General features: G+C 38.8%; 1 protein-coding gene across 5 annotated transcripts in view; it reads left to right on the top strand.

Moving 5' to 3' along the window:
• The window catches only part of TRAF3 (TNF receptor associated factor 3), a 90,571-nt gene that overhangs the window by 57,040 nt on the left and 15,706 nt on the right, over window positions 1–17,825 (top strand). For 4 of the 5 annotated variants that reach the window (XM_073349709.2, XM_073349708.2, XM_078853393.1 and 1 more), the window contains 4 exons: window positions 299–379; window positions 3,664–3,738; window positions 5,627–5,719; window positions 12,316–12,456. In XM_073349709.2, coding sequence (XP_073205810.1) covers window positions 299–379; window positions 3,664–3,738; window positions 5,627–5,719; window positions 12,316–12,456 — 390 coding nt within the window. The remainder of the gene's footprint in view (window positions 1–298; window positions 380–3,663; window positions 3,739–5,626; window positions 5,720–12,315; window positions 12,457–17,825) is intronic. The other variant, XM_078853391.1, reaches the window with a different exon arrangement.

Consider the following 17,825-nt stretch of genomic DNA (forward strand, 5'->3'; position numbering starts at 1 on the left):
TGCTCTTCTTTCCACAGGAAAATATGATAAATCCCTTATTTTTCTGAATCAAAAACAGTTGAGAAATACATATCAACTGAAAACGTAACATCTGTGTTTGTTCTTTCCAAACATTGTACAAACACGAAGTAGCCATGTTAACTGTACTGCTCACTGTATAGCACCATGTGAATATATATTTTTAATTACAGCATGGTAAGTTACTTCTTTTTTCAGGCAAGTCCTGTTATAAAATGGTTTGTAATTTTAAATATTGATAAAGTATAAATTGTAATTTGCCTTTTTTCTTTTCTTTTAGAAACATGAAGATACAGACTGTCCCTCTGTCGCGGTTTCATGTCCTCATAAATGCAGTGTTACATCACTCTTGAGAAGGGAGGTAAGAAGTCATGCCCAGAGTTGTGCTAAAAATTAAATAAATCCCTGTTCAACAGTGTTCACCTTAGAACTTTGTTGTTAGTAAGATCTCGCAAGAATTTTGCCAGAAGCCATTTCCTTATTACGATGTGAGATCTAAAGAAAAGGCTTATCTACCACTACAGTTAAGTGTGATAATTTTTTAATAATTTTTTTAGTGATTTCTTAGGAAATTATATTTCAGAAATTACTTCCTTAATTTTCTGTATTTATTACAAAAAAATTTGTCAAAAAAGATTAGCTTTTATCTCTCTTAATGAAAACTGAGTTAGAAGCACTTATTGAGGCCAGTAGAGCAGAACCTTTGGGTAGTGTTAGGCAGCATGTATTCTTCAAGTCTCAATATTGAAATAGAATGATAAATCTAAAATATAGTAGCATATACTGACATTAGACATCATATAGCATATAAGCCAGAGGTACATCCTGACCTTAAATGCTGTTTTGATTTTGGTGTCCTCATCTCAGAAAAGATCATAGCAGATATTGAACAGCTGTTGTGTGGAGTTGGTCCATGCAAGAGATTAAAAATATTGTTAAGACTGTTAAATTCACAAAGAAGGAGAATAAAGGGCCTGACACTTAGATGTCATGGTGGTATAGATGCTTTAGAAATATTTCGGTTAAGCCGATTTAGCTGATGCTTAGTCAGCTAAATGTATACTCAATACGAGGACAAGAGGGCACTTTTGATTAAATTAAGAGGCACCAAGTTTAAATAATCTAAAAGGAAACACTGTGAAACTCACTGCCACAGGATAAATGTTAAGTAAATAGTTTAATCTTATTCAAGAAAGGATTTAATATTTAGTGTCTGTATTTCATACGATTGGGATAAAATTACTGCTTTATGGTAAAATTTACCAGTAACTGAGATAAAGAAGAAATTTCCTCTTGACGTTTGCTATTGCTATAGTGTAAATGGACCATTGGTCTGTTCCAGTATGGCATGTCCTGTGATCAGGTGCAACAGGCTACTAAAGCTTCTAACATATGTAGAAAATTCAGTTAATATTTTGAGCCGATAAATTTCTTTTGTATCTTGTGGTGTTTGAATGTATTCCTTTATTTGATCCAGTATTAGTAGTATCTGTAAAGGCTGATGTGCATATTTTTCTAAAAATAAATCCTTTTGTATGATCTAGAATGGGGAGCACATATTTGTCTCCAGCACTCCTTAAAATATTGTCATTTTTTTTAAACTCATTTTTGAGGTATCTTTTTTTCACTGATAACCCAAAAAATCTAATGGAGTATGTTCTCCTGACATAGGAATACATCATTTTAGTGTTACAGTAAGTGAGTAATCCTATTTAGTGCCCAAAGTGTGCCAGGTACTTTCCAACTCTGTCTGCCCCAAGGAATGTGCAATCTAAAATGTATACTAGGCCTTGTGCATTATTAATAAACATTATGCTCTTGAGAAGATGATCTAGGCATCTGTCTAATAATATAAGTGGAGAGCCACCTTTGGGGCTCAGTTCTGCCAGTATATATTAACCAATTGAGATCCTGATTCAGGAAAGCACTCCTTCTCATAACAACACCTATACATGTTCTTAAATCCTACTGAAGTCAATAAGAAATGCTTAATTGCTGTCCTGAGTAGTGAGGGACTTAAGAATGAAGTCCTTACTACTGTGAATTGTCCCATTAAAAACAATAGGTCAACTCACATCAATAAGCACAAGTCTTGATGCGAAGGGTTGGAGGAATTGGATTCTAAAAGTTGTTGGTAGGGTTGGATTTTAACCAGCTGCCATCTTGCCCTGCATCATTTTGTTGACTATTTCATTTTTTCTGATGTTAAGAAAATGAAGCCCAGCTGGATAATTAGGGGCAGCCATTCTAAGGTGATATAGGCAAATGCCTGCCTAACAGTTTGGCACAATACACGACTTTCTCATTCTCAATAGCGTACAAAAAGTGAAAATGATATCTTATAGAATAATCGCAACTCTTAATATGTGTGAATGGTTACTGGTTGACACAGTCCTTAGTTCTGAGGAGGTGAAAGAAGCCGTGCCCCCCCCCCCCCGAAATCTTGTATAGCACATGTACTTTTTCTTACCTGATTTTTATTTTTTTTTCTGAAATGTTTCTTTTGAACTTTCATTGTGAATTTCTACAGCAAGTTGTTAAAACAAAGTAGATGTTGCATATGCCAGGGGGGGATGAGTTAAGCATCTCAAAATTAGATTTGAAAACCCTTGTTTCTTTAGCACCACAGTTTCATATGCAGGCAGGATCAGTTCAGGCCTTTTTCTGGAGGTGGATGAATTGAGGACCAGAGGGCTTACTGTGTGCAGGTCTTTTTAAATATCTTGAACTCAGTGGAGGTATAAGAGTTTACACCAGGTGAGGATCTGGCCCCTAGGTCCTCTCTGCTCTGTATGGAAATAAAGATCTTAAGGCACTTGTCAGAAGAGATGAGGTTTGTCATGGTGTCCTTTACAAAATGGCCCTTCATTCCAGCTCTTAGGCTGTTTGCATCATTCTGCTGCCCTGTCCCCTAAAAACGGCTGCATTTCATTATGGCTCTGTGTATATACTTCTGTGATTTTATTTTAAAGGACAAATTATTTTCTGTGTTTATCATTCAGAATATTGGATCTGTGCAAAATACAGGCCTTTTCCTACTTTAAAACATTGAATCCTGTGTACTGCATTATAAATGTGACTCAGCTGCACCCTGGTATAAAGTATTTGTCTGTTTCATGCAGTATTTGTTTACAGTCTTCATTGTTTAGTTTTGTTTTATTTTAAATTCTGATATTGAGAATTGCATGTCATGTTTTGACAATCTATTCCTAATGAAACTAGAGTTAGAAAAGGCGTATGTTACTACAGTGAAACTGGTCTTAAGTGACTACCCAACAGACCAGCAAAAATCATTTGTCAAGTAAAGATTGACCTTTAATTAAAGTCAAACAAAAATGTATGGAAAGCCTTGGGTTTCTTTAAAGTGGCATTTTTTTTAATGGGGTTGCCTACAGGAATGGTCTTCAGTGGATGTTTCACTGTATATTAAATGTGTCTCTGTATATTGTATTGGCATGTGCGTGTGGTTACATGTGTATATACAGTTTATGCACTCTGAGTAAGAGTGGAGATAATATGCACACATGTACTGTATGTTTTACAAATGGCACACAATACAAATCTGATAATCTGTGCCCTTTATATGTTCTGAGCATTATCATGCAAACGTTTTCTGCCAAAACTCACATTTTTTTCCTATTGCAGTTGAATGCACATTTGTCAGAATGTATTAATGCCCCAAGTACCTGTAGTTTTAAGCGTTATGGCTGCACTTTTCAGGTCAGTATATAACAATTATACTTCCCAATTGATGAAAGTCTGCAATAAGAAAATTTAACATTTTGACGTGAAAGTTCTGGACTTCTCTACTCTTGGTTAAGAAACATTCATCCAGTTGCATGAGTGATTAAGACTATGCAGCAGGTGTTCGTTTTTGCATATATTTTTATATATATAAAATTATAAAAAGCACATACACATACTGGCGATATCTTGGGATTTCAGTTAGCCAGTTACAGATGTCTGAGATCAGAAGATATTATTACATTAAAAACTTTTCTCTTCTTTGAAATAAGAGAAAAATAGTCATTTTTTTTCTCTCCACAAGCTGTCTAGTAATTTCAGCTGTTCTATGGAAGTTATTTAATTTTTTCCCAAATTAAATTTAATTTCTTCCGTTTGCGCCTGTGAATATATACGATATGATTAAAAATAGGTTGGCCCACTTAGAATGTTTGTTTTATGTACATTCATATATACATATGTATATATGTCTGTGTATGCCTATAGGTGCATGGTCAAATCACAGCATAGAATTAATAAAAATTGTAGATTAAATCCTAGAAGTCACCACAAAGTAAGAAAAAACTTTGTGTAGTTTCAACACTGTTATTTCCATATTTGCAATATCTTACTTTTCATACCATGCATCTGAGAGTGTCAGCCAATTCTGACAGTTTTACAGTAAAAATTTAAAAGCTGCTGACAGGAAAAACGGAATTTATCAAATTAAATGCCATAATTTTGAAGCTCACTGTGACCTATGAAACTAGATTTTTGTGTACATGTGCAATCTCTGTGCAACACTCCTCTAAACCTTCTTTCCCATTGATATCTCAAGGCCTGTTTTAAGTCTCATTGAAGTCAATGAGAGTCTTTTCCCATTAACGTCAAAGGACTTTTGATCAGTCCCTTAATATTCTGCCAGTGTAAAAAAGAAAGCATTCAACAATTTAAACACAAAAAGTACAGTTCCTCTCTCAACTGTAGAAATAATTAATGATGTAGCACTGCCCACTGTTATGTCTTACGTATCACTGTTCATTCTTTTTATGTATGTATATGTGTGTATATATGTACATATATCCACATATATATTTTTGAATATTTTATATAGAGTATATACATTGAAGATCATTGAAACTTTTCCAGTTGCTTGCAACATATCTAACATCTAAACAGATATAAAATGTTTTGCAAAATATTTGCTGAAGTATAGCGTGAAGTAGAAGGTAACATGATCTGCATCTTATGTACTCTGTATATTATCTATGTGTGTTTTGTAAACTTACAGTGGTTATTTGTACCAACATTTGCAGATTGTGAGGGGGCAGGAAATCTGAACATCATAAAGCAACAATGGATGTGTCTTGCTAACTTTCTATAATGGCAAATTAGCCACTGTAAACTATTTTAGTTGACAGATTCTACAAAGTTGGCAGTTTCCAGTGATGATAAATGTACCTTAACTGTTTTTCTTTCATATTCACATCAATGGAAACTTTACAGTAATTTATAAAATGGTTAAAGCTATATTTGTGGAATCAGATGTTTGAGTTATGTGACTTGTTTTCTGATTTATTTATTATAAAAGTTTCTAGAGATGGTTCTAAACAATTCATTTTGTAAATCTTTTCTCCACTTTTGTTTCCTCTGATAAATAAGTACAATGGAAATATACAGCAGTTGGATAAAACACTTGTTTTTAAATGTATCTCTCACTTCTTTCATAAGTTCCCAAGTAGATTTCCACTCTATTTATATTTTTTATAAAGTACATCTGTGTACCAAAATATATGTAGTGCTGGTTTTATAGTCTTGTGTTATATTATTGGTTTTTTTAAAAAAGTGAAATTGGCTAAAATGTATAAATTCTTTGTTGTCACAGGGAACAAATCAGCAAATTAAAGCACATGAAGCCAGCTCAGCAGTGCAGCATGTAAATTTATTGAAAGAATGGAGTAATTCTCTAGAAAATAAGGTATATCTTCTACTCACTTTAATTTTCATTAATTTTTTTAAATTCTATAAAAATAGAGGAAAACACTTTTGTTCAGAAGCTGTTTGGAAATACAGCTAAACCACTAGTAGGCTCAAAAAGCGGTAAAATGAGTGTAACATCAATTTTATTACAATAAAAGAAGAAAATTGGCTTCACGAATAAATATGTAATTTTTATTCACGTGTTGCTATGAATTTAGTATTTTAATATTTAAGTTATCAAACCAGCTGACATTAAATTTCTCCTTCAATCCCTTTTTCTTATGAAAGAGACGGTTAGGAAAAGTACTGCAATGTTAGGAGCTGCATCTACCTGTGTATTTTTCTGGAGATCAGATCCTGGAAAACTCCACATACTGAACCGGCTTCATTTTTATTTTAAATTTATCAAGAGCTCTCCAAGCTTCTTGGCCTGAAGAGACTTTTATTAATTGACATTCTGTGTTACTCTCAGGCAGGCTGGTTTCTGTTCTGATGCTGGATCTAACTAAGTTCTCATTGTGCAATGCTCCCTGGGAACTCTTGTCTTTAAAAGAGTTTTGGGGACTTAGGGGAATTTATTGGGAGACCAGATGCGGCAGATCACCTCACTAAGAGCTTCAAGTCCTTTGAATGACTTAATTTAGAGCATTTAAAGCAGGCCTTTCGTAGGCTTTGACTTCAAAATATGTGTCAATGCTGCACCCAATCAATAGTGAAATGAGGCAACCCATTTTAAAGTGACAGGTCTTAAGAGGGTCAGTGTTTTAAATAAAAACATTATTTTGATGGCTTAACCAAATACTGAATTACTTTTAATCCGATGGTTTCAGAGTAGCAGCCGTGTTAGTCTGTATCCGCAAAAAGAAAAGGAGTACTTGTGGCACCTTAGAGACTAACAAATTTATTTGAGCATAAGCTTTCGTAAGCTACAGCTCACTTCATCGGATGCATTCAGTGAAAAATATAGTGGGGAGATTTATATGCATAGAAAACATGAAGCAATGGGTGTTACCATACACACTGTAACGAGACTGATCACTTAAGGTGAGATATTACCAGCAGGAGAGCGTTGGAGAGGTTTTAGTTGGGGGCTGAAGGTGATGGCTAGTGGTGTTCTCTTATTTTCTTTGTTGGGCCTGTCCTGTAGTAGGTGACTTTTGGGTACTCTTCTGGCTCTGTCAATCTGTTTCTTCACTTCAGCAGGTGGGTATTGTGGTTGTAAGAATGCTTGATAGAGATCTTGTAGGTGTTTGTCTCTGTCTGAGGGGTTGGAGCAAATGCGGTTGTATCGCAGAGCTTGGCTGTAGACAATGGATCGTGTGGTGTGGTCTGGATAAAAGCTGGAGGCATGTAGGTAGGAATAGCCGTCGGTACGTTTCCGGTATAGGGTGGTGTTTATGTGACCATCGCTTATTAGCACCGTAGTGTCCAGGAAGTGGATCTCTTGTGTGGACTGGTCCAGGCTGAGGTTGATGGTGGGATGGAAATTGTTGAAATCGTGGTGGAATTCCTCAAGGGTTTCTTTTCCATGGGTCCAGATGATGAAGATGTCATCAATGTAGGTAACGCAAGTAGAGTAGGGGCATTAGGGGATGAGAGCTGAGGAAGCGTTGTTCTAAGTCCACCATAAAAATGTTGGCATACTGTGGGGCCGTGCGCGTACCCATAGCAGTGCCGCTGATTTGAAGGTATACATTGTCCCCAAATGTGAAATAGTTATGGGTGAGGACAAAGTCACAAAGTTCAGCCACCAGGTTTGCCGTGACATTATTGGGGATACTGTTTCTGACGGCTTGTAGTCCATCTTTGTGTGGAAAATTGGTGTAGACTGCTTCTACATCCATAGTGGCCAGGATGGTGTTTTCAGGAAGATCACCAACGGATTGTAGTTTGGAGTACCAAGAAGTCACCTACTACAGGACAGGCCCAACAAAGAAAATAAGAAAACGCCACTAGCCATCACCTTTAGCCCCCAACTAAAACCTCTCCAACGCATCATCAAGGATCTACAGCCTATCCTGAAGGACGACCCATCACTCTCACAGACCTTGGGAGACAGGCCAATCCTTGCTTACAGACAGCCCCCCAGCCTGAAGCAAATACTCACCAGCAACCATACAACAGAACCATTAACCAGGAACCTATCCTTGCAACAAAGCCCGTTGCCAGCTGTGTCCACATACCTATTCAGGGGTCACTATCATAGAGCCTAATCACATCAGCCACACTGTCAGAGGCTCGTTCACCTGCATATCTACCAATGTGATATATGCCATCATGTGCCAGCAATGCCCCTCTGCCATGGACAGTCTCTACGTAAAAGAATAAATGGACACAAATCAGACGTCAAGAATTATAACATCCAAAAACCAGTTGGAGAACACTTCAGTCTCTTTGGTCACTTGATTACAGACCTAAAAACGTCAAAAACAGACTCCAACAAGAGACTGCTGAATTGGAATTAATTTGCAAACTGGATAGAATTAACTTAGGCTTGAATACAGACTGGGAGTGGATGGGTCATTACACAAAGTAAAACTATTTCCCCATGTTTATTCCACCCTCCCACTGTTCCTCAGACGTTCTTGTCAACTGCTGGAAATGGCCCACCTTGATTATCACTGCAAAAGGCCCCCCCGCCCCTGCTCTCCTGCTGGTAATATCTCACCTTAAATGATCACTCTCGTTACAGTGTGTATGGTAACACCCATGATTTCATGTTCTCTATGTATATAAATCTCCCCACTTTATTTTCCACTGTGTGCATCCAATGAAGTGAACTGTAGCTCACGAAAGCTTATGCTCAAATAAATTTGTTAGTCTCTAAGGTGCCACAAGTACTCCTTTTTTTTTTTTTTTAAATCCGATGTTTCTGAACAAATTCTCCTAAACCTAAAAGTAGAAAAGTCCGGAGCCTCTTTAGCCTTTCTTTGAGTGGGAGTGAATTATGTGAAGGCATATATTAAAGTAAGAGAAAGGTGAAAGCAATCCAGATGAGAGCCCACTGGCAAATGGAGATGTAAGCCTGTGACTTTAGTCAGTCTACAGAAGTTTATTTGCCAGAGTTCACTGAACTATGTGGAGAGCAATTTCCCTGTTGTGCTAGCATTTTTCTTCAGAGCCCAACTAGAAAACAATTTCTTTTGCGCAGGAGGATTCTAGTGTGCTTTGATTCAGGTATATTTCTGTGTGTAAATTTTAGTTTCACTGGAGAGGAGAACATCATCTCAGTTTACCATCACCTTCAAATCTAGGAAGAAATTCCCATAATTTAGTGGTAGTGTAGGTGCTGTAAATGTTTCAGCTTTAACAAATACAGGTTCATATTCTTATTTCCTTTTTTGCTAATTTGAGTCAAGCTATAAAATTTATTTTACATAATTAAAGAGAGCCTCTTCCCTGTGACTTACAGTATATTTTTCTTATTTTCCATACTGCACTTTAAAAGAATTGCAATTGCCCTGATATGTGCTGTATCATTTAAAAACGGTTGAGCAATTCTGTATCTTTTTTTTTTTTAGTGGTAAGAAAATAAATGCTTCCGTGCAATTTTTTTTCAGTCTTAGGACATAATTGCTTATCACTATTGTCTTTTTGCACTTCCTGCTTTGTAAACTTCTTCCTATACATAATAAATGAGTTGAATCACTGGAAATCCCAGGACAGTGCCAAGTTACCAGAATAGCTAACCACATATCACATGTCAGTGATTTTATTGTCAAGAGGTGTAATAAAATGGATTGTGACTTACTTTAACTGGAAGGAGAGGACCCTAACTCATGGCACTGAATGCGTTAGGGCAGAGAAGGAACTTCTGCTGAAGAATATAGGTGAAATCCTGGCCTCATTGAAGCCAATGAAAGTTTAGCCACTGAGTTCAGAGAGGCCAAAATTTCATCCTTTGTACTTAACTGGATTTGAATGGAAGGAAATAAAAAGTTAACTGCTCCCATTCAGGATGATTCTTTGATGACACAGAACACCTAAGTGGTGTACAAACTGAAAACCTTCAGGCTTGCTGTATATAGTCCCTTCCAAAGCATTTGCTAAATGATCACCTCAGTAAGTGAATATTGCTGTTGACAAAAAGTAAAGAGATTAAACAAATTTAAATCAAAAGTTTGGTAGTAGGGAATCTGAATTTCATGATCTGAGTCTTTCTTTGTAGTGGGACAAACTAGAAGCCTGAATCAGAATACCCTGGAATTTTTGGATGCTGGGAATCGTGACTCAATTCAAATTTTGTAGCTTCTCTAATAAATCCTGCTATGTATGCTTAAATACAAAAGCCGTGTCATGTGATCTAAATGTGGAGATAACTAATCCAATCTTGTAAGGAATGAGAAATGTTTTCGTTTCTTATTTGGGAGCGTGAATTGGGTTCCCAGAATAGAATTCTGAAATAATAAAATAATACCTTAATTTATTAAATGCTTTTGCAAGACAGCAAAATGGCGTGCACTGTAGCATTGAAATATGACGAGTAAGTGAAGAAAATTCATGATTCTTGATTTCAGGTACGGTGCGTAAAATACTGATAATAGTTTTGTTTCTTTTTGTGCTCCCTTATTTTAAAATTGATATACTCAAATTCAAAAGGCACAAGCCAAATGAAATTTGAATCCTGTATATTTATTTATCTCCGTTCATGCATGAGTTACTTTCAGATTACATTTGGTGTAATGAGAGGTTTGTCTGACTAAGGACTGCAGGATATGGCCCTGTAAACTGCATGGGAAATCTCAGTACAAGACAGGGCATATCTGTAACTTACATAAAAATGGAAATATAATACCAGCAGCACAAGTGCAACAGGCTTGTGATCAGGGAGTATGGAGAGGAAATAATGAAAGAAAGGGAATGGAAATGTCACTATTAAGTAAAGAACTCTGATTCATTAAGGAAAAGTTGGATGCACAAATTAGAGTAGCTACCCAGAAGGTCTGATTTATGTGGAAGGCAAACTTTCACATGGTTAAAGTGTTCTTGAAAACTATCGCCGGTACACTGGGCATGCTTTCCTTCAGTGACTGGCAGTTTTCTCGCTCTGTAATGTAAGGAGAAAAAATCCGCTTCATGCCTTATTTCTACTAGGCCTTCTTGTGTCCTTGTAGAAATGTGGTACAGGATCTCGTTCCAACATGCATACCTTTTGGGTGGGATCTTGTCCCCTTAAGATTTCAGTGCTGTTGAGCACTGTTAATTTGTATGGGTCTTCAGCGACTGTTCCATTTTGTGGGAATGGAAATCATTTTTTCTTATCTTGCCTTGTAAAGATCTAGTTCTTGACTCTGGGCCTGGCAGTGAAGTGACATCAGTGGAAAATACTGAAACAAGGTTTTAAAACAGCAGAAGTGGTGGGGCACCAAGAGTCATGGCCACCTTATGGTTTAAGTCAAGGGTGTCTGAACCTGAGAAGCACTAGAGGTTGTCTTGGGGTTTTTTAGTTTTATTGTTTGAATGCGGTGTAAAATAATTAGTCTGAAAGAGGAACTTCCACATTTATTTAATTGGATCAAAAATGGTGTTTTGTATTGTCTGTCTGTCAGAAGCAATGCTGAGATGTAATGAGTCCAACATTGTCTAGATGTCAGATACTTTGTTGTACTGTTGAATAACATATAGATAATATATGCAGTGTAATTGTAGCCATGTTGGTCCCAGGAATTTACCTCACCCACCTTGACTGTCTCCTATAGCTCATGCATACTTCTTGACAGAAGGAAATTGTGTAAAAGTGTAACACATGCAAGCAACAAAACGAGTGATGAATAGATTGCTTACACTCTTTTATACGCTCCTTGTGGCTCCTGATAGATGTTCCACACAGTATTCCAATAACATGGCTGATGGCTTAAAATGAAAACCAGTCACAAACAAATATTATTTATGAAAAGGTGTGCCCATACAGAAAAAGAATATCATCACTAACACTCTGTGCATCCTCTTTGTCTCTTTGGGTGCTAGTAGACTCTTTTGGGTTTGCTCTGGACTGAACAGATTCTATCTACAGTAATATTAGTTAAGCTGCTTTGACCACCTTTCTTTAGTACACAGCCATCCATTGCCACACAATTACCATAGTTAGTGAGCTCATTTAAATTAGAACTTAGATTGAGAGAGTAGAATTTACTAATCTTCCTCCTTCCTACATAGGCCTTTTCAGTGCTACTTTTCTTTGGCATTTCTCTTTAAGCAATATTAGCATTGCCAACCCCAATCTGGAACTAAATAGGTTGCTTCCTCTGTATGTCTAACCACCTCCATGTCGAGGAGTGAGGCGAAAGCCTGGACGCTGACCTATTAAATAGTGACCCACATAAACAGTTGTGTTTAGAAGTAAGATTTATTGCTGCTTTTGCATATCGCCTTTTCTCATTTATTAGGCCAGGTTGTATCAGTACAACACTGTGGGAGTGGGGAAAAAATTATTAGAAACTTCCGATTTTCCTGGTAGTATTTTAGCCATAGAGAGAGATTTTGCTAGGATCTCTCTTCTGAGCTTAAGGGGAAATCTCTAGGACAGTTTTAAAAAATGAAGTTGTAGGTATTTTTCACAAGTTTTGGCAGGAGTAATTGTAGAATTTTTTCCAGGTGGCCATGCTCCAGAATGAAAGTTTGGAAAAGAACAAGAGTATACAAACTTTACATAATCAGATTTGTAGCTTTGAAATAGAAATTGAAAGACAGAAGGAAATGCTGCGGAATAATGAATCTAAAATACTTCATTTACAGGTAAGAATTTTAGACTCTCCCCATTAAAACAACAATTACAGTAGCTTCTGTTCTGTGCCTTTACGCTTGCAAAGTGAGGTGTTCTAATTAAAAAAAAAAAGTTTCACTCAAAAGGAGGCATTTACAATATTATAAAATAAAGTTTTGAAATATACCTTTTTTCCTGCTCAGTAGCTGGTTTTTCATATGTAAATCTCTTGATGGGTTTTAAAAGTTTTCACTAAAACGTTAAATTGACTACTCCACTTCAAAAAAACTGTATTGCATGAAAAGCCTAATTTTTAAAAAGAATAGTTTAAAGCTAAATAACACTTGGTCAGAGAAGCAATTGTAATCCTAAGAATTTAATTACTTTTTGCTGGTATGTAAATCAAAAATCTGCTTAACAGACCACTGCCAAACTTGAAGCAAGGCCAGTTAAATCCCTTTAAACTGTCCTGTGCTCACTCTGTATTTCCTTTCTCCTTACTGGTACTTAAGAAGATACTCATCATGGGTGAAATTCACCCCTATACAGTCAGCGCAAGTCTGTGCACTGCGTTTGAGTAGATGTTTTTCTCTCATATATCTTGTGACTTCGTCCATGATTCTTTCAGAGAAAATAGTACCTTTTTCACCCCCAAGGATCCCTTTATAAGCTATTGTACAAAGGCACTGTTGCAAACAACATTCTGACACATCCATCTCTAGAGTGGAACATAGCAGCTTTAACTGCACACTGCAGTAGTATATATCAGTTTTCAAAAGAATGTAGATAAGTGTCATATCCAGTTGATGTTCCAAGAGAAATGTAGGTATTGTAGGCAGAATGTAAATACCCAAACAAGAATATCACGGGGGTTCAGTTTTATGTCTCTTCCAAAAGTTGGCATGTCCAACAGGACAGTGTCCCTAAACCACTATGCTGGGGACATTGCTTCAGTACCATCTAGAAGTCCCGTCTATTTGAAACATCAGCACTACCTCCCACAACACCTGTATCTTGGCCTCTCCTGTTCAAGTAGTGATGCTGCCTGTCTCTGCTTAGGTGGTGGCCAAAGATATGGTGACATGCTTGCAATATTGCATTCCAACACTGTGGAAGTAATTCAGGGTAGTGGCATACTTTTTCTGTATTTTTCCTATCTTGGTATTTCCTGGTGCATTGGAAAATTATTATTGTATTTCTTTGTATTGTGTCTACGGACCCCAGTCAGAGATCAGGACCCCATTGTGCAAAGTGCTGTAAAAACATATAACAAAAATACGATGCTTGCCCCCAACAAGCTTGCAATCTAACTCTAGTGCCGTGAATAAATGTGAAGAATCGACTTATTGGTGTGCTTTAAATGTATGTGTGCCTCTGTATTCACTGCTGCATGACTGTAGCACAGTGGTTCTCAAACGGGAGTCGGGACCCCTCAGAGGGTCATGAGATTATTACATGGGGGGGGTTGTGCGCTGTCAGCCTCCACCCCAAGCCCCGCTTCACCTTCAGCATTTATAATCATGCTAAATATAAAAAAAGTGTTTTTAATTTATGGGGGGGGGGGAGGTTGCATTCAGAGGCTTGTTCTGTGAAAGGGGTCACCAATACAAAAGTTTGAGAACCACTGCTCTAGCTTGAGGTAGGTTATCTTGAAAGTGAAAGTCTTTTTACATGCAGTTCTCTCTTAATGGGTAAGGATGGGAAAGGAAATATAGGAAAAGGTATAGCAATGTTTAATGAGGTCTTGGCAACTTATTGTAATTTTTCAAACTTGCTCAAGCCATGGCACTGGTCTGGTTCTGTTTAGAAGGGGTTTGTGTTTTAAAGAAATCCATTTTAATCCAAATCAAATAGATGGCTCTTTGGAGGTAGAGGGAGATTGAAGAGTTCCCCTCCCTCCCCCCCCACACCTCGCTTTACTTGTCCTATCGCCTTCATTATTCCAAGTCAAATAGTGGCTTAATGTTACTTCAGTCTGATTTCTCCCACGTGCTGAAATCCTGGTCTCCATCAAATCTGCAAGGGCAGTCTATAAATATATCCTAGTTTGATTTCTTATGAATTCTTTGGCCAGTCTCTGTCATCCAATAGGAGCTAAAAGCATTAATTACCTGTTGTGAACTATTCTTCCAGACTGTGTTGAGCAGCCATTGAAGTACCAAAGCCACAAATACTTATAGTGTAGTACTATGCAATCTGTGTTTGGACAGGCATTAATTGTTCAGCATTTGAGTCCTACGTGTACGGATAACTTTCAGTACGATATCAGTATTAGTTGCCATTCAACTTTCCTTAGTATTGGGAACAGCTGTGTTTCATTGATTACAGTTGGTATTGTTGTCTGCTCTGCAAGTCACTTTGGCAACAGCATTCTTAACAGTTCTTCTGAGCATAAAAGCATCAAAAGGCATCTGGGTGCTGGCAGGAATCTCAGCACTTAGGACCTTTTGGTTCAGTCTAATTTTCTCTGTACTGTTCTCCAAGGTAAATTTTAATACTTTCTTTGATTTGGTTTCATCAGCTTGCAAAGGAGTCACAAACTATTTTCTCAGCCACCATTTCATGGAAGCAGCCTGTGTTTTAAATCTCCATGATCAATGGATGGTAATGCTCTAGAAAAGCCAAGTCTTTCTAGATCTTTAAACTACTTCCAGTAGTGTCCATATGGGTGTTCCACTGTAGGTGTGTTTGCGTCCCTGCACCTTTGGTCACAGATTTTAGATAGCAGTGTTTGTTTGGCCCATACATGCACTCTCACTCCCTCGTGTTCTGCCTCAAGGCTAACTCGTGCTGGAGGGGCGAACTGTCCTCGGTTCCTTCTCAACCGCCCATGGTCAGAGACAGAGCACATAGCAGTCCACTTTCTCTTTCCTCAGAGTTTGAGTTCACTTTCCTAGCTCCTACTAGAGTTTCCATTTTTTTTTCCCTTAGCTTTTAGGGTTTCTGTTAGGTTCTCTTCCCCCTCCCGCCCCGCCCCCATTAAAAAAAATAAAATTTCCTTATCCCTGTTTTCCCCCTTTTTCCCCTGTCTGGGAATTGCCCTCAGTAAGGGGCATGCCCAGTTCTCCTGTGTTTAAGCAATGCCTCTCCTGTAGGGAGCAGTACCAGTTACAGATGGACACTATTGCGGCGTTCGGAGCCTCAGAAAGGCTCACATTCCGTAGAAGTGCACCTTCTACCAACAATTGAAGGTTATATCCCAAAAGAACTGGGAATTAAAGTTGAAACCCCTCCTCATGGACGGTGCTCTTAAATTGACATCTGACCCCAGTCCTGAATCTCCTCCATGGTAAAGGTCGTCCCCGGACTCTTCAACTTCTGAGAGAGAGACGAGGAGGAAATCTTCTGACTACCCTCGCAAAGTCTCCAGAAAGAGGGCTGCAAGCCTTCAAACTGAGCTCTTGACCAGCCAGAGGAGATCCATGGCATGATTGGTCACCTCTGCACTGGTGGCACAAACAGCTCTGAAACACGGTACCATAGGTCAGATGGGTCCTTTGGTGCAGACACTGCCTATAAGCCTAAAGACCTGAAGGGCACAGGCTCTGAAGCAGCAGTATTGCCAGTCAAAGGCAAGAGCAAAGACCATACCATCTCTGTGACGATGGTACTAAAGTGGAAAAACCTACGGTGCCAACTACTTTCAAATAACCCCTGCTGGGCCGATCATCTCGCTCAAGATCTCTACCAATTTTCTCTGTACCGGCAAGTCGGCACCAGTGAGTCAACACAGATGAGCCCTGTCAGTACCAATCACACTGCGGTGCCATGGGAGTTTCCTTTTTCTAGTGATGTCATGGTGGCCGAGACTCCAGAGTCCCTGCTGCTTGGTCCCAGGGCCCTGGTAGCAAGCCCATCTTGATCCCTGCAGTCACCACCAGTGATGGGGTGTTCAATTCCAGTCTCCTTGTCTACTCCGCTGCTATACAGCGAGGATTCAGATAGTGACCAAGGTGATATTCTCTCACAGCCTTCACACTGTGGGCCATCTCTGCATCAACCAGGGCACTCCCCATTATACCCTTGTTCTGAGCCTCAATTCTCCTTGTATGGCTGCCCCTGGGAACCACCACCCATGCCCTTTCCATCACCCCAGTGGCCATACTGGGACCCATGGGCAGCCCACAGGCATCCTACTTCTTGGACATTTGGTGTTTCCTACCAAGAATTGATAAGACTGTCTTCTTCAGCTTCTGTATCTAGAGCCCCAGAACCTCAAGAAACTTTTGAGGAGCAAGAGGCCAGGCTAGAGGAGGAGGTTACACCACCAATGAATATCTCCTCCTTCTCCCCAAACGAGGTGGTGATGCCTCCTCCACCATCCATGGTGGATAATTTTAAACTATTTCAAGATCCCACAAAAAGAGTGGTAGACACACTACAGATTCATAGATATTAAGGTCAGAAGGGACCATTATGATCATCTAGTCCGACCTCCTGCACAACGCAGGCCACAGAATCTCACCCGCCCACTTCTGCGATAAACCTCTCACCTATGTCTGAGCTATTGAAGTCCTCAAATCCTGGTTTAAAGACTTCAAGGAGCAGAGAATCCTCCAGCGAGATTCCGCTGGTGGAAGTGAAAGATACCCACTATAAGTTAGTGGATATACTGCACACCTCCTTTTCCTCCTGAAGACTTGCCCTCCCAGTCAATGAGGCACTTCTAGATCCTGCAAAGGTCATTTGCCAAATGCCAACCTCTACCGCACAAACATGTAAAAGGGCTAATAAAAAGTGCTGTGTGTCCTCCAAGGATGCAGAATTCCTTTTTTCACACCCTCCACCTAACTCCATCATTGTGGATATTGTGAATTCCCATGGCCAACAGCATCATACTAAATCCACTCATTATGACAGAGACTGGAAAAGAGTTGATTTATTTGGTAGGAAGGGATACTCCTCAGCAACTTTGCAATTCAGGATTGCAAATTATCAAGCCTTAATGGGGAAGTACAACCACATCAACTATGCTAAGTTTAATACATTTATTGACCATTTGCTAGAAGCACAATGGAAACAGTTTCAAGCAATCATACATGAGGGTCAGTTAGTAACTAGAACAGTGCTCCAGACCACACTAGATGCTGCAGAAACAGCAGTCCGCTTGGTATCGACGGTGGTGGCGATGTGATGGGCGTCGTGATTACGCTCTCAAGACTGCCGAAAGAGGTACAAATGATGGTCAAGGACCTCCCCTTTGTGGGCTCCAAACGTTTTAAAGACTAGACCAATGCCTCACTCCATACTCTTAAGGACTCTAGGCCACACTGCGCTCACTAGGGATCTACACACCAGGACAGAAATAGAAATTCAGTCCTCCATCATCCTATAGATCCCGACCGCCCCAATACCTGCCACCACAGCGTTACTATGAGCCACAGCAATATAGAAGCCTAGG

Source organism: Lepidochelys kempii, chromosome 6, assembly GCF_965140285.1.
Source record: "Lepidochelys kempii isolate rLepKem1 chromosome 6, rLepKem1.hap1, whole genome shotgun sequence".
Taxonomy (NCBI): Eukaryota; Metazoa; Chordata; order Testudines; family Cheloniidae; genus Lepidochelys; species Lepidochelys kempii.